Source organism: Vulpes lagopus, chromosome 14 (assembly GCF_018345385.1).
Source record: "Vulpes lagopus strain Blue_001 chromosome 14, ASM1834538v1, whole genome shotgun sequence".
NCBI classification, from domain to species: Eukaryota; Metazoa; Chordata; class Mammalia; order Carnivora; family Canidae; genus Vulpes; species Vulpes lagopus.
This window is the reverse complement of record NC_054837.1, coordinates 15,567,674-15,590,659: the sequence shown is the minus strand read 5'-3', so window position 1 is coordinate 15,590,659 and position 22,986 is coordinate 15,567,674. Positions and strand designations below refer to the sequence as shown.

At 52.8% G+C, this 22,986-nt stretch overlaps 1 protein-coding gene across 1 annotated transcript in view; it reads right to left on the bottom strand.

The window, feature by feature from the left end:
• Positions 1–12,600: 12,600 nt before the first annotated feature.
• The window catches only part of MN1 (MN1 proto-oncogene, transcriptional regulator), a 46,915-nt gene continuing 36,529 nt past the window's right edge, over positions 12,601–22,986 (bottom strand). Inside the window, exon 2 of the mRNA XM_041729277.1 lies at positions 12,601–15,670. Coding sequence (XP_041585211.1) covers positions 15,489–15,670 — 182 coding nt within the window. The 3' untranslated portion in view covers positions 12,601–15,488. The remainder of the gene's footprint in view (positions 15,671–22,986) is intronic.

The window sequence follows — 22,986 nt, the reverse complement described above, 5'->3', positions numbered from 1 at the left end:
CTTCACTGGCACATTCCTACCACCCGTTCTACTCTCCTTGCACTCTGGCCACTCTGGCCTCCTTGCTGTTCTCGGAACATATCAAGTTCTCCCTGCCCCAGGGCCTTTGCACTGGTCAGTTCCCTGCCTGGAGGCCATTTTAAATCTCACCTCTTCAAAACAATGGTTCTGATCCCCCAAAGTATAATCATCCCAACCGATTCCTCTTTATTAGAGCCCTCAGTTCATGTCCTTCATAACTACTTTCGCAGCTAGCTACAATGCATTGATTTGTGTTTGTTTGTTTTTAGATTTTTATTTATTTATTCATGAGAGACACAGAGAGAGGCAGAGACACAGGCAGAGGGAGAAGTAGGCTCCATGCAGGGAGCCCGATGTGGGACTCGATCCTGGATCCCAGGACCACACCCTGAGCCAAAGGCAGATGCTCAACTGCTGAGCCACCCAGGTGTCTGGTGGAGCCAGGTTCATTTGCTCATCAGTGTTTCACCAAGACCTCGCACCACGCCAGGACCACAGAGGTACTCAGATATTTGTTAGGTAGAGAAATGGAATGCCCCTTGTCTGGGGACTTGAAGAAACAAAGAATAGGGTTTTGAAGGATGAGTAAGAGTTCACCGGGGTGGGGGTAGAGGTAATGGCGGCAGAAAGAGCAGAGAGATGCGAGCAAACAGGCCTGTGGCAGTGTGGCCTGGAGGTTTGGGGCTGATAGGGGAGCTCCACATGGCCTGGCTGAGAGCCAGTTCCCCCTCTCACAATGCCTTTGGGAGAGTCACTTCAACTCTCTGAGCTCAGTTCTCTCATCTGCAAGTCGATAGGGTTGGGTGAGGATTCAGTGAGAAGATTCACAGGCTTGGCACAGTGCTGGACTTGCAGTAAGCTGGATAAACAAAGCAGCTGAGAGTTTCAAGCACAGACTCAGCTGAGGAAGGGAGGGAGACGGAAAGGGAGAGAGAGAGGGAGGGGAGGGGAGGGGTTGGGAAGGAGGAAGAGAGAGAGACGGAGGAAAACCTGACACATCTAGGCCATGAGGCCGTGTATCAGGGACTCTTGCGGCTGTGCCAGAGAGCCAGGTTCCAAGGAGAAATCTTGCCTGGGGACGTGGCCCAAGAACTGACCAGGTTGGAGATGGGGTTCGGGGTCACATGACCCCTGAGGATCTCCTTTGGGTCCTCTGGCTCAAACCTCCATCCTCACCCTCCTCTCTCCTCAAGGTCCTAGGCTTTGGCAGCTTGGCCCTGAAACCCTTGCTAACTGCGGGACCTCTCCCTAGCCTGGGCCCTCCTCCTGAATGCCCTTTTACTAGCCACTGGGACTCTCAGCAGGGGCACCTCGGTCAGCTGTTGCCATTCAGGGCCCAACCTCTGGCCACTCATCAAGGGGTGATCAGAGTCCCGGCTGCTGGTATCAGGGTCTGGAAGTTTCTAGACAGTGTATCTAGGCTCGGAACAGAGGACCCTGTCCACAAGGGCTGGGGTCAGATCAGTCTGGCCAGGCACAGAGTAGACAGTCAGCCACCATTTGCTGAATGAGTAAATCAGTAAATGTTTGAACTGCAGGAAGCAGGAAATGATTGGTTTCTGTAGGCTCATTTTCACTTCTGTCGCCTACCAGCACCCGTCCCAGTGAGGCAAACCTGATCTTCAATCCAAATGGATAAACTGAGGTCCAGCGGGGGGTTGGGGGTGGGGTCCTGGTTTGTCCATCTACAGCCTCATCTGGGTTCCTGCACCCCTTGGGGCCTCAACTGCCATCTGTAAGAGAAGTGGTGTTCCCTGAACAGGGCCAGCCTCCTGAGCATATGACTTCTGCAGTCCACAGCCCCCTACCACCTCCGGGCTCACAGGGGAACCCCGGGACCCCCATACTCACAGGAGCCCGTGCTCGCTCTCAGGTTTTGCTGTCCCTGTCTGCAAATGAGCAACAATTTTATCTTTGAACTTGTGCTTTGTAAGTGAAGTCCCGCCGGGACAGGATGAGCTGAAGAGACAAGAGGAACACGCACGTCCGCTGTCTCGCTGCCTGGCCCCCCTGGACTGTCCCCGTGCCCGCTGCACAGGCGCGGCACGAAGGTGAGCGGCCTGCAGAGGACTGAGTAAGTGGGGGTGCTGTCTGCCCCAAGTGGCCCCCACTTTCCACCCAAACTGCCTTCATAGGCAGGAGGAAGGCCCTTGGAGAAACATGGACAGACAGCTGGAGAACCCTACAGTGTCCCCGACCCGAGCTTAGGGATGCTGAAGCCGACACAGAAAACTAGGAAGCCGGCGCATCGGGGCCACCGCGCCTTCCCGCGCACCCGCAGGCCGAGGGGACACTGTTGCAGCGGCGCGAGCCTCAAGGAGTGAAATAAAAACAGCCGAGCTCATTTTGAGTAACATCTCCGTTGTTCCGGGTAAAACAAAATTCATAGGCGTACAAGCATGCACGTATTGGTTTACGGATCCTGTGATTTTGGTGACTCGGTGCACGAGCTAAACCCTCTTATATTTGCGCTGAATATATTTGCGGCATTGCGCAGTACAAGGATGAGTGGTAAAATTCGTGCTGAGGATGGAAAAGCATGGTTTTTAGAACTACGTTAAATAGCCAGTGAAAACCATCATGGCAAGTCAAGGGAGAGGCTACAGAAAACATGGAAAACTTTACTTTTTAGTACCTTTTTTCCAGCTTTTTTTTTTTTAAGGTTTTATTTATTTATTCATGAGAGACACAGAGAGAAAAGCAGAGACACAGGCAGAGGGAGATGCAGGCTCCCTGTGGGGAGCCCTATACAGACTCCATTCCAGGACCCCAGGATCATGCCCTGAGCCCAAGGCAGATGCTCAACCACTGAACCACCCAGGTGCCTCCCAGCTCTTTTATTTTTTAAGATTTATTTTTTTAAGAGAGAGAGTGCCCAAGTGAGCAAGGGGAAGGGTAGAGGGAGAGGGAGAGAGAGAGATTCCCAGGCAGGCACCAGGCTAAGTGCTGAGCGGGACCCAGGGCTCAATCTCACAACCCCAAGACCATGACCTGAGCTAAAAGCAAGAGTCTAATGCTCAACCAACTGAGCCACCCAGGTGCCCTTTTTTTTCCTGCTTTTCAAACCAGGGGCTCACATTTTCATCTTGCATTGGGCCCTATAAATTATGTAGCCAACCTGCCCTGAGCCTGCTAGAAGGCCGGCCCAGCCACGTCTGAGCCCATGGCACATGGCCCTTGGCCTCCAACCCCAGACTGAGCTGGCCTGGCCTCCCCACTATAGGGGTCCCCAGTACTAGGATGGGGCAGCTGGGGGATTGGATCTCAACCTGAGCTTCACACCTGGCCCAGAAGTCAGAATTCTAGACCCCATATCCAGAGGATCAGGTCAGAGAGTCTGAATGGGGACCTGCATCTCTGTGGCCCTTTAACCATCCCCCGGCCCCCCTGGCCCCATGTGGGGCTCACCAAAAGGGCGAAGATGCCAACCCCAGGGGAAAAGACGCTTCATTTCGGAGCTCAAGCCACTCTGAGTGCCTTCACATCCAGCAGCTCAGTCATTCAATCCTCCCAGAAGCCCTTCGAAGGGCTTCTTGAGCCCATTTGGCAGGTGAGGAAATTGAGGGCCAGGGGCAACCTGGCTGGCCTCAGGTCCCAGGGCCAGCAGGAGGGCCAACGGGATCCAAATTCAGGCCTACCTGCCGCCCTTCAGCACCCCACACCGCACGCCTCCAGCTCCCAGTGGAGCCAGGCTTTGGAGACCACTGACAATGACTCACTACCTTGCCCACAACAGGCACCAGTTGCAAGTCACTTATGGCCCAAGCTTGTTGTCTTATCTTCAAGCTGGTTATACCCCTGGTGTCTATTTCAAAAGCCCATCACTGTCCGGTCCCCAATATCTACCTGTAACACAATACAGGGGAGAGGTTCTCAGAAAACCCGAGTGTTCAGGGTAGAGGACACTGGCTTCCTCATTCTTACATGAGGCTTGAGGACTCCACGAACCCAAGTACCTGTAGACACAAGTGTAGACATTAGGCCGCCCAGCCCAGTGTGCGCTCCGTAAGACGGAGGCTTTGCTCTTTTTTCCACTGGGTCTCCCAGGCCAGCAGTGTCTGGCACATAGCAGGTAGTCAATAAATATTTACTGAATGAATGAATGAGGGAATGAATGAATGACTTAATGAATTCTAGCAGTAAAGGATCATACTCTGTCATGTGCAAACCCGGAGGAATCCAAAAAGGTTCCAAAAAACAGCAAGCTCTTAGATTTGCGTGCCTGGAAGTCTTTCTTTATTTCATATCCTAATGAGAGTATTCCGTGCTTTCTTATAGTTGATTGCAGCACCCCCCGGAAGAGTCACTGAACACATTGGATGCATCCTACCTTGCTCACCTTTTGAAGTTCTCCCAAAATCTGGATTTGGAAGCACATCTGGCCCCAGGGGTTCCATGCAGGATGGTGGCCTAAGCATCTAGGTCCACAACGTTCAACTCCATGCAGTATACATACAGCAGTTACAGTGAGTCCCCCAGTCAGCCCATCTCACAGATGGGTAAATAGAGGACCTCAGAGGCAAGTCCTCCAGGTCATGCGGGCTTTGCAGGCAGAAGCAGCCTTGCCAACTCTCCTCCCTCGCTCCTCCCTCCCTCTAGCCTTCCCCTCCCCCTCTGCTTGGCCTTGGCGCCTCAATGAGCCCTTTGTCCTCTGAGGGGCTCAGAACTCCTGAGGGTTCCTCCTTGAGACAAAGGCTAGTGGAGTAGAGGCTGCTTGGGGTGGCTGGCAGGGGGGTGGCAGGGCGGCTCCAGAGGCCAGGCCAGGAAGAATGTGCTCCTGCAGTGAGATTCCCATGGGGTCAGGCTCCTCCCACCCTCAGGGAAGGGGTACAATGGTGGAGACAAAGGTTCCAGCCACAGTGCACACTGTCCGGGAGGTCCCTGCAGCCCTTCAGCCCCCTCCAGGCCGCCTGCAACTGGCCAGACCTGCAGGGCTGTAGCCCCAAGCCAGAGGAGAACCCAGAGAAGCAGGAGTGTTTGCCTCCCACCAGAGCCCATACCTTGTCCTGCCAGGAGGGGACATCAAAGTCAGGGGCCTCTTCCTCCCAGCCCCTCCTCCCCGCCTCCTTGGCCAAAAGGAAGATAAAAAGAGGAGATTTGGCCAGGTCCTGCCCTGGACAGGCAACAGAGCATTTATCCAGTGATTAATGCATGCAGGACACAGAGTCGGGGAGGAAAAGCAAAATGAACTTAACCCCTTGAACCTGGAAGGCTGTGTGGCCTCAGGTAAGTGGCTGTGCCTCACTGAGCTCCATTTGTATCACCCAGTGGGGGCTGGCCAGGCCAGGCCCCTTGCCGAGCATGATTGAATCTATTCATGGCCCTGGGTGGGGGAGCTGCCACCAGCTGCCCAGGTGACCCCAGCCAAGTGGCTTAGTCCCCTGTGCCTCTATTCTGGTTCCCCCTGTGTCCCCACCATCCCTAGAAAAACAGGGTGGCCACAGGAGGGGCAAGTTTACCCCTGTTTGCTCAAATCTCTATAAAAAGTACAAGTAGATGAAGATGCCTCCTTGCCAGTCCACAAGCTGAGAGCTCAGATCTTTCCAAATAGGTATCCCACCAGCCACTCACCCCCTGGGCCACCTTGGCCCACAGATGACACCACCCTGAGCCTCGCTTTCTTCATCTATAGATGAGGACGGATTCTGAGGCCCTCACCTCCCTGGTGAGCACCTACTCAGCACTTGGGGTTCCAGGAGGTGATCAGGAACCTTTGGCTGGATGGGTTCTGATAACAGGCAAGGGTGTCCCTCCAGACCCCACAGAAGTTCACCATTTTCAACTTCCCCTTTCTATCTTTCTGAGAAATCTTGTGTTGGGAGGTACCTGAGGCTGATACTGGCTTAATCCCATTTTTCAGATGGGGAAACTAAAGTCCAGAATGAGGACTCTTGGCTGGCTAGGGAAGAACTCAGCACCGGCCTCCTCACACCACCTATTCAAAGCCCACCGTGTCCCCGACCCTGCTGGACTGGGGCTTCCTGGGGGCCACAGAGCACGAGCAGACTTCTGGGGACTCAAGCAGGCCGGGGTTCAAATCCCAGAAAATGGGGATGAGAAAGCTGAGTTGATGGTTGGTACATGGGAAGTCCCTGGGCCCATGCACAGTGAGAGGGAGGCCGTCCCAGCAGCAACGGCTTTATTTCAACCTCTTTCCTGCCCCCACAAAGCCAGAAATGGGACTGGGAACCCCAAACCACCCAGAGACAAAAGTCGAGCTTCTAGCTCAGGTAGGGGAACATCAGGGCCATTCCCTGGCCTCCTGCATCCCAAGACCCTGACGCTGTCACTTCTGGCCTGGCAGCCTCTGCACACACAGATCTTTGTGTCACTTCCCTTAGCAAAATAAAGTGAGATGGATAACTGACACTCAATGAGCTTCAGTGGGAGCCAGAGATGCAGAAACCTGGGAGACAGGCCAGGCCTTAGGGAATAAGGTAGCAGGTGGATCGGAATCAAAACAGAAAAACTCAAGAAAACACTGTGGGATCCCAGAAGAGAGTCATGAGATGAAGAGGATGCTGGGAGCTTACTTGAAGTTTTTGTCTTTAAATGTAGCAGAAAAAATAAATAAATAAATAAATAAATGTAGCAGAGTAAGAGGTTCAGAGGACAGGGACTGGATTCTGGAAGCCCACTGCTGCTGTGCTTCTCTATAAGCCCTGGGCCCGGTGCAGTTGTGATCACAGCCACCTCACTAGTCTTCCAATGTGCCGAAGATGCTCCTACCACAGGGCCTTAGCACATGCTGTACTTGCTATCCATATATCTGCTTGGCTCGCTCTCCTACCTTCTCAGTCTCTAATCTACTCCCTCTTTGAGCATCCCTGAGCAGTCCCTTGTCCCCCTCTATTTCTATTAGTCTCCGTACCAGGGTTCACTCATGACCCATTGTCTGTTTTGTGAGCACATCCATGAGCAGCCCCAGGGGTGTACAGCAGCTGGAGTCAGATTCTGAGCAATCAGCTCTCACCCCCAGACACAAGCATCATTCTCCACCCATTAACCTCAATAGCAGCCAAAGGTAAAGAGGCCATCGGGCAGGAACGAGGAACCAGCAACAGCTCCTTTTATCCAACCCCTACCTCGTGAGGTCCTACTGTGTGCCAGGCCCCAAGCTGGCTGCTGTGGATACAGAACAAACCATGCTCCCTCCCAGCCACCCTGGAGCCAGATCTCAGGACAGGGGACAATGGGAGGCAGCAGAGAGGCAGCGTGTTTGGTCAGGGCTTCCTTGCTGACTGCTGCATGACCTTCATCCAGACGCCGGATGTTCAGAACGACTGTTTCTTACGTGTAAAATGGAGAGATTGAGCAACATTTCTGGGAAGTCTGAGGCACGGTGACACATGAGGTGTGCAAAGGCAGCCTTGAGCAATTCCCAGTCTCCCAGCATTGAAGTCACTCCTTTTTCAACCCCACTAGCCTTTCTACTGCTACAAGGAGAAAGTGTCTGCTCGGTGCTACTCGGTCTTTAACGCTTCTCTCAAACACGTCAACCTTGTTTTCCAACAGACAAAGTCTCGGGCTGGGAGCTTCCATCAGGCAATGGCAGCATTGCCATGCAAGGTGTTTATTTTAGGATCAGGGTAGGACACATTGGTACCTTTCCTCCAGATTCCCTCTGTTCTATTCTATTCTTTGGAGGGAACACACCAAAACCGCCATGTGACCCCAGCTCAAAATGCATCCAAGTGGCAAAACAGAGTACAAAAGCAGACCCCCACACACACAGTCAAATGATTTCCACCAAGAATGGCTAAGCAATCTCCTTTCTAACAAGGGATTAGAAAGTCTCTTGAACTGCTGGCATGGAACACCTAGACATTCTAGAAACAAGGAATCCTTACCTTTGTCTTAAACCTAAATCAAAATGTATTGTCAGAAGTTAAACATAAAACCATCAAGCTACTAGGAGCAAGCCTGACCCTAGGGAGGATGCATCTCTTGCCATAAAAGAAACTTGATAAAAGGGACTATGAAATTTTTTGAAATTTTAAAATCTTTGCATTTCAAAAGATCATGACAAAAAGCCACAGTCTGAGAGAAAATTTTTACAGCAGGTAGAGAAGGGGCTCGTATTAGGCAATGATAAAAGACAAGCAACCAAACTAAAAAAGAATTTAACAGACACTTTACGAGAGAAGGCATACAGATAGCAAATATACTCAACATCATTAGGGAAATAAACGTCACAGCCACAGTGAGATGTCACTACACTCACTCTAGAACGGCTAGAGTTAGAAAGAGATAAAATCTAGTGTTGGCAAGGATACGAAGAGGAACTGGAACTCCCATACATGGCCATTGGGAAGTAGCACAATTTTGAAAAATGGATTGGCAGTTTCTTTTCTCTCTCTCTCTTTTTCTTTCTTTCTTTCTTTCTTTCTTTCTTTCTTTCTTCCTTCCTTCCTTCTTTCTTTCTTTCTTTCTTTCTTTCTTTCTTTCTTTCTTTTTTTTTGAGAGGGAATGAGAGAAAGAGAGGAAGGAGCAGAGGGAGGAGGAGAGAGAATCTTAAGCAGGCTCCACACCCAGCGTGGAGCCCCATGTGGGGCTTCATGTCACAGCCCTGAGACGAAATCAAGAGTCAGGTGCTTAACTGAGCCACCCAGGCTCCCTGGTTTGGCAGTTTCTTAAGTAGGGAAACATATACCTGCTATACGACCCAGCCATTCAAAAAAAAAAAATTGAGAGCCTAAGACCACACAAGAGTTTGTACACAAATGTTCATGGTACTTCAACTCCTAGTAACCAAAAGTGGAAATAAATGTATATCAACAGGTAAATGAATAAACAGACTGTGGTATGTCCACAGGAGGAAATGCTTTTTAGTGATACAGAGGAAGGGATTCCTGACTCATGCTTCCATTTTTTTAAAGATTTATTTATTTTATTTTATTTATTTATGATAGACAGAGAGAGAGAGAGAGAGAGAGAGAGAGAGAGAGGCAGAGACACAGGAGGAGGGAGAAGCAGGCTCCATGCAGGGAGCTCAACATGGGACTCAATCCCAGGACTCCAGGATCGCGTCCTGGGCCAAAGGCAGGCGCTAAACCGCTGAGCCACCCAGGGATCCCCTTGTGCTTCCATTTATAGGACATCAGGATGTAAGGATGAGCAAAGCTAATCAATGGTAATAGAAACCCAGTGGGTTGTTGCTTGAGGGGTGGGCTGTTGACTGAAAAGGGCAGGAGGAAACCTTCTGGGAAGTTTGTCCTGTTGTATGATCTTGGTTTGGGTTACACAAGTGTAGCCATATGTAAAAATGGCCCAAATTGAACACTTAAGACCCCTGGGTTTCATTGTGTATAGATCACACCTTAATTTTTAAAATGTGATAAAGGGGAGTGGGGAACAATGGGTTAAATAGACAAACAAAAAATCCCTTCCCAAGATAGTAAAGTGGCACAGCTGCTCAGAAAACAGTCTGGATGGGACGCCTGCGTGGCTCAGCGGTTGACCATCTGCCTTTGGTTCAGGGCATGATCCGGGGTCCTGGAATCGAGTCCCACATCAGGCTTCCTGCAGGGAACCTGCTTCTCCCTCTGCCTGTGTCTCTGTATCTCTGTGTGTGTGTCTCTCATGAATAAATAAAATCTTTAAAAAAAGAAAACAGTCTGGTGGTCCCTCACAAAGTCAAACATGGGGTTACCATACAACCGGGTGATTCCACTCCTAGGTGTACACCCAAGAGGTTTGAAAACAATGTGTTCACAGAGAAACTTGCCCCTGAATGTTCACAGCAATATTATATAATAGCCAAGACATGTGGACATCCCTAATGTGCATCAACTGGAGACTAGAGGACAATGTGGTATATTCATAAGCAGAATGCTATTTAGTCATTAAAAAGGAGCGAACTTGAAAACTTCAGGCTAAGGGGAAGACGCCAGCCCCAAGGGACTGCAGGTTGTACCATTCCGTTTACATGAAATGTCTAGAATAGGCGAGGCCATAGACACAGCAAGTAAGTTAGTGGTTACCAGGGGCTGGAAGGAGGGGGGGGGTAATTGGAATTTAATGAGCATGAGTAGAGTGTTCATTTTTCAGGTGATAAGAATGTTCTAGAAGTGGATAGCAAGGAGCGTCGTGCAACACTATAAATACACCAAAAACCACTGGATTCTACACTTTAAAATCACTTAAATGGTGAGTTTTGTGTTAGGAAAATTTTACCTTAATAAGAAACTTTTTTCCAAGGTTCCTGGGGCATCTCGTTGGGCCGTGTGACAATTGCAGGATTTGGTACCCACAATCACGTCCACCCCAGGCCAGCCCAGTCCGGGGACCAAAGCTTGGCACCTCCCACACCCTCTATCTCTGCTACAACACAGTCCTGGTGCTCGGGGTGGGGTCCTTCCTGCCCATCCCCTTGTCAGTTAGGGAAACACATGGTTCACTCTGCCCTTGGAATCTTTTTCCAATTTTTTTAAAGTGAAAGGGTGATGGGGCCCCTGTGGCACTCAGGGTTTGAGCGTCTGCCTTTGGCTCAGGTCTTGATCCCGGGGTCCCGGGATCAAGTCCCACATCGGGCTCCCTGCATGGAGCCTGCTTCTCCCTCTGCCTGTGTGAGTGTCTCTCTCTCTGTGTCTCTCATGAATAAATAAATAAAACCTTTAAAGAGAGAGAGAAAAAAGGTGATGGGATGTCCTTCTTTGCACTTCCCCCTAGCTCTGGAAGAGCAGAGGGTCCACCTGATGCCTCCTCTGTCCCCTTGTCAGAGATGGGTGGAGGAGGTAGTTGGTGGAACATTCAGGTAAGATGATATCTCTCTGTCAATACAAAAAGAGCAACCTGCAACCTGCACCCTACCCTGGAGCCCTACCCAGGCCCTCCCTGAGACCAACATGTACCCCCATGTGGCAGCCCCCAAGGCACAGGTTCCCACCTACTCTCAACAGCATGCCGGTCCCTGGCTCTCTGGTTCTTGGGCCCTCTGTGACACTCCCTCATTCATTTCACACTGACCTGAAGTCTCCCAAATGCCTGTATCCAAAGTTCATCATTCTGTCATTTCTCTTCCCTTCCCTGGGTACTGAACGTGATCATATACCACTGTCACTTTGAGCAGGAGACCTTTAAAGGTTAGAGAGGTTTTTAAGCTTCTCCAAATTAAAGTGGATATACAGGCCTGTCCTTAAAACTTCATATTCTGACAAATATGCCTTTGCATGTATAAAGAAACCTTTAAAAGCTGGAGAGAAGAAGTACAACGAAATTTCTGCCAAATCAGGGTCAATTTATATGCTGGGACAAATAAGACGAACTCCTATTCATCCTTCAAAACCCCATCTGGACATAACCTACTGAAGAAAATCTGCCCTAAGCCCCTTATATGAGATTCAAGAATCTCAGAGTAACATTCATCCCTTGTACTGCCATGGGTTATTGGGCATATTCCCCTCACTTTTAACTGTCAATTTACTTGTCTATTTCTTCACCCCCAAACCCTGTTTTGTAAACTAATGTTTTGTAATGACCTAGAGTCTGAGGCTGCAGGTACCAGCATGAAGCTGTTGCCCAAAGGGTGGCAGAGCTTTTACCGGGCCTGGGACAAGGTTGGTATTCACAGTAACCTGCAAGCTAGATGTTATTTGCTCCATTAAAAAAAAAAAAAAAAAGACTGATTGATTGATTGATTGATTTGAGATGAGGAGGAGCAGAAGGAGTGGGAGAGAAAGAATCTCAAGCAGAGTCCCTGCTAAGCAGGGAGCCCCATGTAGGACTCGATCCCATGACCCTGAGATCCCACGATAACCTGAGCCGAAACCAATAGTTAGATGCTTAACCGACTGAGCCACCCAGGTGCCCTTCTGTGCTCCATTTTTGAGACAAGAAAATAGAGACCAGCTTTAAACCACTTGCCCAGAGCCCATGGTTGTAAGCAGAGGAAGCAGCATCCGACCCAGGACAGCATAACCCCAAAATGCTGTCAGTTGAGCCACGCTTTGAGAATGATGCCATGCTAGCAATTTATTCACATGGAGCCCTCCCACCTGCTGGGTCCACCTGGGTTGCCCCTGGAACCCCAAGTTCGACCCATTTCATAGATGAGAGAGAGGAGGAAGTGAGAGGCTACATAGGTAATTTGCAGGTTACAAAGCTTACCAGGATCTGAATTCAGTGCTGGAACCCAAAAGAAGAACCACAGTATGACCACCTGGGGGAGGGTCTCTCCTCACCCCCTCTCTCCTGCACCAATCAGATACCAGTGGTCCTCAGTCCCAGGAGGGTCATGCCTCCTGGGGGACACAGGGCAATGTTTAGGGATGTTTTGGTTGTCACGGGCAAGGGGAAGGGAAGAGGTGCTAACACTCTACAGTATAGGGGACAGACTCCACCAGAAAGGACTATCCAGCCCAAATGTCAGTAGCGTGCAGGATGAGAAACTCTGAGATGACCCAACTTAGAACAGCATCAATACACATAGGTGCAGGTGCACACACATGCCCAGTACAGCCTCCAGACCTGCACTCCCATCTCCCCGCTGCCCTGTGGGTTTACGAACAGACTATGAAAAAAGAGGGGGGTGGGAAAAAAATAAAGCAAGCCCCACCCACAAATGTACCACAGTCACCATTAACGTCATATTTATTGTTATTTAGCTGCTCAGGAAAACATATACAGGTATATACAATATGCATGAATACAGAAGACTGCACTTTACATATTTTTTTAAAAAAGAAAGAAAAAATAACACTCAATTTCATGAGCTATTGTCACAGTCTTCCAACCAAGCATTTCAGAAATGAATTTCTTTTAAGAGTCAAAAAAGATTACAGGATTGCCTAACACACAGCAGAGTTAAGATTTCATATTTTACATGTGCAATAACGTTTTCGTTTTCTTTCCCAAAAAAAGTTTGCTATGCAGTACCGATTACCAGTGTTTGGAGTCTCGTGAGTTGGGTGTGTTTTTAATTTGCCTTTATTCTTTCCATTAAACCAAATTTAATGAAATAACATCCTTTTGCTTAAGGCTATTTTTAAAGCTGTTCCACTCTAGGGTCGTGGGGAGCGAGAAAGTTTCAAACTTCAGGGGTTTCCGACGATGCTAGGACCTCGAGCTGATGGCCAGGTGCTAATGAACTCAACGCAGGGAAAGTCAAAGACAGAAGTCAAGACGCTTGGCTCCCCGGCCTTAAGCAATTAAGGAGAAATCATTCCTGTTTAAAAAATAAAGTGATAAAGCTCTCAAACAGCTGTACATTGTGGAGTCAGAGGGGGGCGTGGGGTTTCGCTCAGACTATATGGCTGATTCTCCCGCAGCCCGTGGCAGGAGGGACCATTTTCTTTTTCTTTCCTCTGGTGGCAGAACTTGGGGACCGAGTCCGTTCACACCTTCTCACTGCGGACCAATTCGCACCACCTGCTTCGCCTGCCTTCTGGGGGCCGGGGGCCGGGGCCGGGCCCCGAGCAAGGACTGTCCGGTCTCGGACCCGAGCCAAAAGGGCCCCCGCAGGAAAGAAGAGGGAGGGGAAAGAGCGAGATTTTTCGGGACACTCTTCCCCCTTTGCTGAAAAGTTCTTTGAAATAAACAATGTGGGTGTTGTATGGTGAATCCAAAGCCTTCAGATCACTTGCAAAAAAAAAAAAAAAAAAAGAAAGAAAGAAAGAAAAGAAAAGAAACAAAGAAAGAAAAAGAAAAATAGGTCTAGAAACTCTCGGGACCTGGGGACTGCAGGGAGGGGGGCAAGGCTTTTAGGAAGACTTGCAATTTAACAAAACTAGAAGTAAATGGGGGAGTTATTGATTTGGGTGAAGGGCTGTCCGTCACTTGTCTGATCCACCCTGGAATCTGTGTGCCCCTCACGACCCCCCACCCGAGTCATACAAGCCTTTTGGAGGCGTCCACAGCCCCCAAGGTGCCCGCCCCGCCGACCCTGGGCTTCCAAGGCCTGCCGCGCCGGGTTCTCGACGGGGTCCTGCTGCTCCCCATCTCTGCTAAGAGATCATTCCTTGGCGAGGTGCTTGGGACACCGCTCTGGTTTTGCAAAAAGGTGAGATTAAATCAAAAGGTGGATGGGGGGTTTTCTGGGTTTCAGAAAAAAGGCAGAGGAGTCAAAAATCCTTGGTTCTGTCCATTGTTTCCTTCCAGTGCCCACCCCACCCCCTGACCGGGAGCCTGCAAAGAAATATACCCAGGTTCAGAGAAGGGGGGCTCCGCAGGCTGGGCCTGGGGGCTCCTTCACTGAATGAGCCCCTGGGAAAAGTGCTGGCAAGAGCCCTTCCAGGGATGGGGGGGGGGTGTCGGTCGCCCAGGTTGGATGGTGCAGGGCTGGGGCAGGGGTGGAAATAGATGGGAAGCAGGGACAGAATGGGAGAGGCTGGGTACATACACGCTGTCCCACCTCCTTCCTCCCATGAGGCCTGGCTGGAACAGCTGTGGGCAAAGGTCAAGGGCTGAGAGTTGATCCTCCCCCAACCTGGGTACCCAAGACCCAGCCAGCCCGGCTGCAGCAGGGCAGGAGCCAGGAGCCCCCCAGAGCCTCTGCAAGCTGGAAGGGCACCATCCCCCACGCACACCAGGGCTGCTTAGCATAGCGTGAAAATTCAGAGCCTGGGCGTTTGCACAGAGGCCCAGAAAAGGAGAGAAAACACCACTGTCGAACATTCTGACTCCTTCCCACTGAGCGGGCTGGACACGTCATCACCTCCATTGCAGAGAGGACAGCTTCCAGCAGAAGACAGAACGGAGCTGAAGGCTGAGCGTGTGTTTGCAGGAACGAAAATATATATCTCTCTATTTTCTCAGGGAACAGACAAAACAAAATCCCAGGCGAAATACCTAAGGGGGGCATTAGTTGTTTGGCTCCTGCCTGACTTGATGACAGTTGGGTGTCAATATATAATATCGTGATGACAATTTGACTTTCACCCGGCAATATTCCAGAACTACTATTCTCCAGGATTTCCATTTTAATAAGCAGTGAACAAAGCAAAAAAGGAGAGAGGGAAAAAAAAAAAAAAAGACGGGGGGAGGGGGCAGAGGAATGAGAATAAAAGAGAATAAAAAAAGAAAGTAACTCTTGTCTTATTACGAAATAACAATGCTTGGACATACAGCAGCATGAAAATAAAACAAGGAAAGAGGTCATCTAAAAAAAACGTATGCCAAGGTTACAGAAAAACGGGAATTATCTAGCAGGAAAAAGGCTGAAGCAAAAGTTTGCTAACTGCAAAAGGGTTAACACTGGTAACATACTGTGGCAGACGAGTTTTCTTTTTTAAAAAATTTTTCGAGGTTTTTTTTTTTCCCTTTAAATTAACCCTTTCCGGTCCATATGCCACTAAGCAGGTACCAACCTAGAAAAAAAATCATCCACTCAGCAATAGTGGCCCTTTCAAATTACCAGGAGGGTGGGGGTCAGGGGGAGGAGGGGTTCAGGGCAGGGGTGGGGGGAGAGGGAGTGGGAAGGGGGGAGAGGGGAGGAAAGGGCCTGGTGGGGGAGGGGCGTTCTTGTCAATTCAAGTTAGGGCGGCCACGAATGTCCCGAATCTGTTGGAAATGTCGGAGTGCAGGGACCGCCAGGTGGGCACGGAGGCTCGGGCCTTGGCGTCGCCCACGTCGTCTGTGCAGTGGACAGACAGGCACTGCAAGTGGCTGCCCGGCTGGGTGGCTGAGGCCTTATTTGCAGGGAGGTCGTGGGCTGTGGAGAAAAAGGAAGAGATGTTAGCAGCAGGCTCAGCCCCACGGGAGGCCCTAAGGGGGGCGGAGTGGGAGAGGCAGGGAAACAGAGGCGCCGTCCACGCCCTCTTTTCATGCCTGAAGACGGTCTGTGGAGATCTAGATACATTCGGTTCAAATCCCCCTGCCGTTGCCTCTGATGTGGCTGTGAGACCTCAGCGAAGGGTAGGGCTCCAGCTCACATGTCAGGTTCTCCCCCCTCAGGAAATGGGAGAATTGGGCCGGGTTGGCCCATCTCTCTGATGGACTAGAGCTCCCAAAAGATTGCCTGGATGTGAAATAAGTTGGGAAGGCTTCCTGGAGGAGGGGCATCTAAACTGGGCATTGAAGCATATGTAGGAGTTCGCCAGATGTAATTGAAGGGCAGAGGGGAGGAGTGTCTGCGTGTAAGGCACAGCCCATCCTCTGGACAGACATTTGCTAGAGGCCTTTTATGTGCTGGGAACTTCCTGAAACAGTACCACACTACTCGATAACGATAAGGAGCCCAGACTCCCCAACTAGACCAGTGCCCTTTGCCCATTTCCAGCTGCTTTACCAAGGGACTTTTGGTGATGGGGGTGAGGGAGTTCCTTTCCTCCTCTATACCTTCAATGAAAATCCCTTCCATTTCCTGCTCACAGCACCAGAAACACCAAAGATCACAGTGATGTCTGAGTTAGAAAGACTTGAGGGGAAAGGAAGTCTGGCAGCCACTCACACCTTAGTATGAATTACACTCAAAGAGAGTAAGAGCTGGGAGTTCTGAGGCAGGAAAGGAATGGCAGAGACATTTCAGGGGGCTGCTAGTTTATTGCTGCCAAGTGACCAATGGTTCTGTTCTCAGACCTACTCTATGTCCATGAGTATTCTCATCCTTCCTCCTTTTTGGAGCCTGACTCAAGAGAGGAGAGGTGACCTGCCCAAGGTCACACCAGGAAGGGGCAGAGCTGGGCTTGAACATGGACCTGAGGTAAATTTCTGACTCCAAAGAAGTGAGAAAAGCTGGCATTGGGGGTGGGGGCCCAGCTCCGGCTGAGGGAGCACACCCAGATACTGAACTCCATGACCGGCCCGCCCTCCTCAGCAGGGCCAGGTGCCAGGCAGGAGTTCCCCGCCCATCCCTCCCTCTGGGATGAAGGGGGAGGCCTCCCCCCCACCCCCCGGAGCTGAGCCACCGCCTGCAGAGAAAATCCTCCTGAAGGATGGGCCAGGCTGTGTGACTAACGCAGCTCCCACCCTGGAGCCCCAGGGACACCCGGCTGAGGACCTGTGTGCCCAGAGCAGCTGGGGCGGGGGGCGGAGACTCTCTCCCTTGCTTCTTCCCTCAGTCACCCAATGAATAAGCCCTACTAGGTGAGGCCCTACTACGTGCCAGGAGGGGCTCTAGCCCTGCGGATCCAGTGGGAAGTACGGCAGGTGCCCCCTTCGTCCTCCTCCTGGAGTGGACAGTGAAGCCAGGAGACAGCGTCACAGCAGTCATTCTGGAGTCACAGACCCCACGGAGCTTGAATCCCAATCCCAGGCCCACCATTGCGTGGCACGGGGTCCGCCACTTGCCCTCGCTCTGAGCCTCAGTTCCTCGTTGCTAAAGTGGGGGTGACGTCCTCTCCCCCGGGCCTTATAATAGCCTGGCATAGAGAGAGATCCCCCAGCGGGGCTGTGGGCGCTGTCATTAGTCTCTGGAGAGGTCAAGAGGCGAGGAGTCCTTGCAGTCATTTATTTAGAGACCCCCCCAAGCCTCGTCCCCTCCTTGGGACTGGCCAGGTAGGCACGTTCCTGCCTAAGAGACTGGAGTCTGTGCTCCCATTGCACGGAAGGGAAAGCTGAGGTTTCAAAGCCGGTTAGCAGCGGTGGCGCTGGGATGCTGCTAGTGCCACACCCAGGGCCTCCAGGGGAGAAGGTACCCCAGGAAGCTAGGGGCCTCAGATTCAGCCCCCTCATTGCTGCTCTTGAGCCCAGGCTTGCCTTGTTCCCAGTGACACCCCACTCCCTAATCTCCCCAGAAGGAATCTTGTTCCAAGCATTGTGAGATCCGGATTGGGGAAGCGGAACACCTGCCACAGACAGAGGATTCTAAGAAGGGTTCCTGGGATCCCTGGGTGGCGCAGCGGTTTGGCGCCTGCCTTTGGCCCAGGGCGCGATCCTGGAGACCCGGGATCGAATCCCATATCAGGCTCCCGGTGCATGGAGCCTGCTTCTCCCTCCGCCTGTGGCTCTGCCTCTCTCTCCCTCTGTGACTATCATAAATAAATTAAAAAAAAAAATTGAAAAAAAAAAAAAGAAGGGTTCCTTACTTCACTTTACCACATTATCTCACGGAGCAGACGCACAACGCTGTGTCCATTTTATGGACAGGAAACCGAGGCCCCTTGCCAAAATTTGCACAGCTAAAGAAAGACAAGACCCAGGCCCCAACTCCTGACCCCTGCCTCCCTTGCTCTGAGGCTGCAGCGCCAGGGAGGGGAGGAAGGTTGGCATTTCCCAAGTTCTGTGCTCAGACAGAGGAGGCCTAGGGACCCTTCTGGGAGCTGGGTTTGCTGAATGATGTTTCCAGACTGATCCAAAAGGGCCAAATGTCCTCAAGATGCCATATTCCCAAATTATAGACGACCCCTGAGCATGCCGTGTGCCAAACACCAGAGGCAGCTGCTCTTCTTGCCCAGGGAGGACTTAATGAGGGCACGACAGGCACACAGCTAACATGCCCGTGTGTTATCTCACTGCATCCCCCCACAAGCCCAGCAGCTGGGTGCCCCTCCTCCTCAGGTGAGAAGGGGCACCTGGGGCTCAGAGAGGGTGAGGGGTTTGCCCAACGTCACAGAGGATGGGCACAGGATTCCCCAGCCTCTGCCTGGGACGAGCCAGAGAGCCTGGTATCCACGGGGAATATTTCTAAGAGAGAATATTATCCTTCAGTTCCTGACAACCCAAGCATGACCAAACTCATCCTCCTGCCAGATTCATTCCAGCCGGTGGGACCCAACACGCCCCAGGACCGCAGCTCCTCCCGGGGCTGCCGAGCGGCTGCGAATAAATCAGTCCCATGGAAGCCGCCTCAAGTCAGGGCCTGCCCCTGCTCCAGAGAGGCCCTCAGTCCCTGCTCCCGGGCCCCCCATGCCAGGACCCAGAGATAAAACCATCCCTCGCCGAGCTCCCAGGATTGGGGGGAGACCCTGGAACTAGTGCACCAGCGACACCGACACAGATTGCCACGTTTTCCAGTGAGCGGCCGGCCTCCCCCGGCAGACTGTGGCTGCAGTGGGGAGGGCAGGTTTGTCTGCCACGGCTCCCTGCACACGGGAGGCGCTCACTTGGGGCCTGTGGGCTGTGGAGGGACCTTTGTCCCTATTTGACAGATGAGAAGACTGAGGCCCTCGGGGGCCCTCTCCTTTTAGGCCGGGATTCTCAGAATGTCAGACAGAGGTGGGAACCTGGTTCCCCCAGACCTGGGCAGCTGCCCCTCAACACCATCTGCAACTTGGAGACAGGGATTCCTGGCAGGCTCATCTCTAAGCAGTTTGGGGGGGACCAGATGAGAGAAAGAAGCGATGACAATGTGCATATGGGGGGATCAGTCCCTGAGGCAGGGTGTCTGCAACTCAAAACCTATCACCTGGAATGGGCCTCACCCACTCACCCCATGCAGGCAGCACAGGGGCTTCTGATTCCCGGGACCCAATGTCACAGCTGCCCTGCAAGGAAGGGCTATGGGGCCAGTTTTGAAGGACACTCCCCTACGGGCCAGGACAGACCACCTGAGTCCCCACGCACAGGGGCAGGGCCCAGAGAGGGGCTGCCCAGCCCCTCCTGCCCGCTTTCTGCATGTGCACGAACAAGTCGTGGCTGACGTGTCCAGCACCCAGCACGTCCCCAGCACCCCTCCCGTACCCACACAGCACGCCAGCGACTCGGTCACATCTGCCACCAGCTTGGTACCGCAGTGTGGAGGTACCGGCTGCCTCCTGCTCCCCCCGCGGTGACCGCGAGACCCGCGCGGATCAGCCCACGACAGGGACAGTCCATCCCACGCAAGGGACGAGAGAGGACCTCGGGGCCGTGCCAGGAAAGCCACCGCACGAGTAACAAACGAGATGCCGCGGCTCTTCCCGGGTTCACCCGTGAGAGCGCCTACCATTTGCGGAGCACGGGGACTTTCTGCGAACATCACCTCAGCTCCCAGAACCTCAGCCCTAGAAAATGGGGGAAATAATAGGACCGGCCGTTCTGGAGGCGGTTAGGAGGATTAAATGAAATGATCCATGTAAAGGGCTTAGCCTGCTGCCTGGCACAGAGCAGCTCCCGCCCCGCGGTCCAGAGCGCACACCCGCGCGGCCAGCCCAGGGCCCCCATCGCCAGCCACAACCGGGGTGAAGGGAGAAGGGGACAGACATGCATGTGTCTACCTGGGGGACACCTCGTGCTTAATTTCAGTTCTGGAGATGCCGCCCACGGAGGGGGCCGAGTGTTCTTTCTTTTTTAAAGTCAGCGAAACAGGCCCCGTCACCACCTTGCTCTGCACTCAGTGTCCCTGGGACTGGGTTCTGATTTGGGTGAAACACGTGTTCGGGAGTCACGAGCTTGGTGGGGGCGGCCACCACCCCCGCCCCTGGCAGCACCGCACTGCTGTGTCCTTGAACCTTCAGGAAGGGGACTTGGCCACCTCCAGTCCTTCACCCACCCCCACCCCCTGCTCACCACAGGGAAGGCCAGAGGTGCGGGGCCCGTGGGGGTCAGGTGGCCTCCAGCTGGCGCCCAGGTCAAGGGCCCTGGCTGCTAATCCAGGGTGTGGCCTGCACAAGGTGTTCACCTGTACTGTAAAATAGGAACCACGTTCACAGGCTTCTGGGAGGGTCCATCGAGGTAACGTGGGTAAAGCGTCTAGCACGTGATGAGCCTCCCGAAACGGTTAGCTGCTGTTCGGGTTGTTACCCTCCTGGTCTTCAACAGCGCAGTTGGAGCTAACACTGCCCCGTGCCAGCAGGGGAGCCCCGCCGGGCGACAGCCCCTTGGTCCCCGCGGGTGCCAGGGGCCGGCCCACCAAGGTGGGGTGCGGAGGGGGCACCCAGGCACAGCAGGTAAATTAGAATTCCGTGCGTATTTTTAACTCAAAGCTTATGTAAGGAGCAGTGTGGGCCCCAGAGCACAATAGCAAATGACTCTCGCCCGACTCACCCTCGCCGGATTCCAACAAAGGGAAGTGTATTTTGGTTTTTCCTTTATTTGGACCTGGCAGGGGGAGACGCTGGTGTCTGACAGCTGCCACTCAGCTGGGGGGGCTGGGCCATTGAAGCTAGAAGCAGAAGCAGGCCTGGGAGCCACCGGGTGGGGTCACATCCTCCTGGTGAGTCAGGCCTGCGGCCCGGAGGTCCTACAGGCCCCCAGACACATCCCTGAGTCTCCCAGCTCCTGTTCTTCGTCCCCTCGAGAAAGGCCAGACCATGGCACCCAGACTCGCTCTAGGCCTCGAACACGAACATCACTCTTCTCTCTCACACGGGCCTCACTCAGAGTCCAGGCACCAGGGAAGGAAGAGGCTGCCTCCAAAATCCACCTGCTTCTCTCCTGCCCCACTGCCTCCACCCTGGTCCTGGCCCCCACCGCTCCCACCTACAGCAGCCACATGCTGCTTTCTGATTCCACACTGGCCCCCAAGCCCCTCTCCCCCTGAGTCAGGTGACTCTCCTGAAGCACCAACCAGAGCAGACCTCACCCCTGCTTAAACTTCCATGGCTCCCCAGTGCTCCCAAGATAAAGTTCCCAGCTTCGTACAACCTGGCCTGCCCCGCTCTTGGGCCTCCAGCCTCACCGCTCCATGAGCCAGCTACACAGTCTCTCGACAAGGCCCTGATCCTTCCCGCCTCCACACCCCTGCTCCTGATGCTTCTGCTGCCTAGAACACCCTCCCCTCCTCACTCCTGCTGACTCCCACCATCCACTGGGCTGTCAGCCACGTGGCAAACTTCCTCTGACGCCCCTACTCTGAGGTATGTGACCCCTCTCCCTGCTCACCGAGGCCACCCCTGCCCCCAGCCACCAAGATGGCAATGAAGTGCCAGTGACCTCCTAGCTAGCTGCGGGGAAGCACTGACACATGTCACCCTGGCAGAGGGGGGAGTCCTGAGTTCGGGTCCCTTCGACAATAAGCTGCAAAAGATGAAAAACATTATGGGGGGGGGGGACTTTGGAGTCAGACGACACTGGCACTTCCCCAGCAGGTCAAGTCCAATCACTGTCCCTCTCTGGGCCTCAGCTTCCTACCCCGTGAACCTGAACCAGGACAGCACCCAGCTCCTTGCAGAGCCCCACCAGGTTCTATGGTACCTGGTGCATCACGGCAGGGGCATGGCCACCAGCTATCACGGCAGACAAGTCACAGGAGAAGAGAGTCCTGCCTGGCAGTAAGCAAAGTCACAAGGATTTTTAAGGCAATTTTAAGGCCCATCTCCAAAAACCCATCGCTGGGGGCATGGGGGACCCAACCCCACTGGAAATGATCCCCACCAGCCAACTGGAATCCTTCTGCAGAGCCCCACCACCCCAAAGCAGACCCCTCCTCAGCTGGCTGTCCATATCAGGTCCCAGGCCACGTCCCCTCCCTCCAGGGAGGTGCACAGGGCCCAGGGGACTCACCCCCGCCCCGGGCTCAGGGCGGGAACAGCACATCTAAGCCAGACAGTGGGCTACACAAAGTGGGTCTATAGAGCCACCAAGGAAGCAGGGAAACAGCACCCCAGACACACACACACATCCCTTCCCCACACTCTGGGGGAGCCCCAGCTCTGTGCGCTTAGAAGCCTAGACTCCAATCCCACCCTGGTCTCCATCTCACCAGCTCCACAACCTGAGGCAAGCTCAACTCGCTGAGCCTGTTTCCCTGTACCCCTCCGAGGAGCCTGGCTTGGGCACCCTGAGGGGAGACACACCCTTGAGGATACCAGAGGTCTCTCTGGTCCCTGGCACACAGGAGGCACCTGATGAGGATTTGTTCAGTATTTTATTTGGTTTTTAATTTTTTTTATTTTTAAATATTTCATTTTTAAGCAATCTTTTAAGCGGAGCTGAAACCTATAACCCTGAGATCAAGAGTCGCATGCTCCACCAACTGGGCCAGCCAGGCCGTCCCCAGGATTTGTGAAATATTTTAAAGAATGACTCACGTGCTCATCCCAGGTCTTCACCTGCTTGCTGTGTGACCTTGGGCAAGCCACTGCCCCTCGCTGGGCCTATTTGGTCCTCTCTGAAATAACTGGTGGTGGGGAAATACACAGCCTCCCCAACTCTTTCCATTCCTTTGGG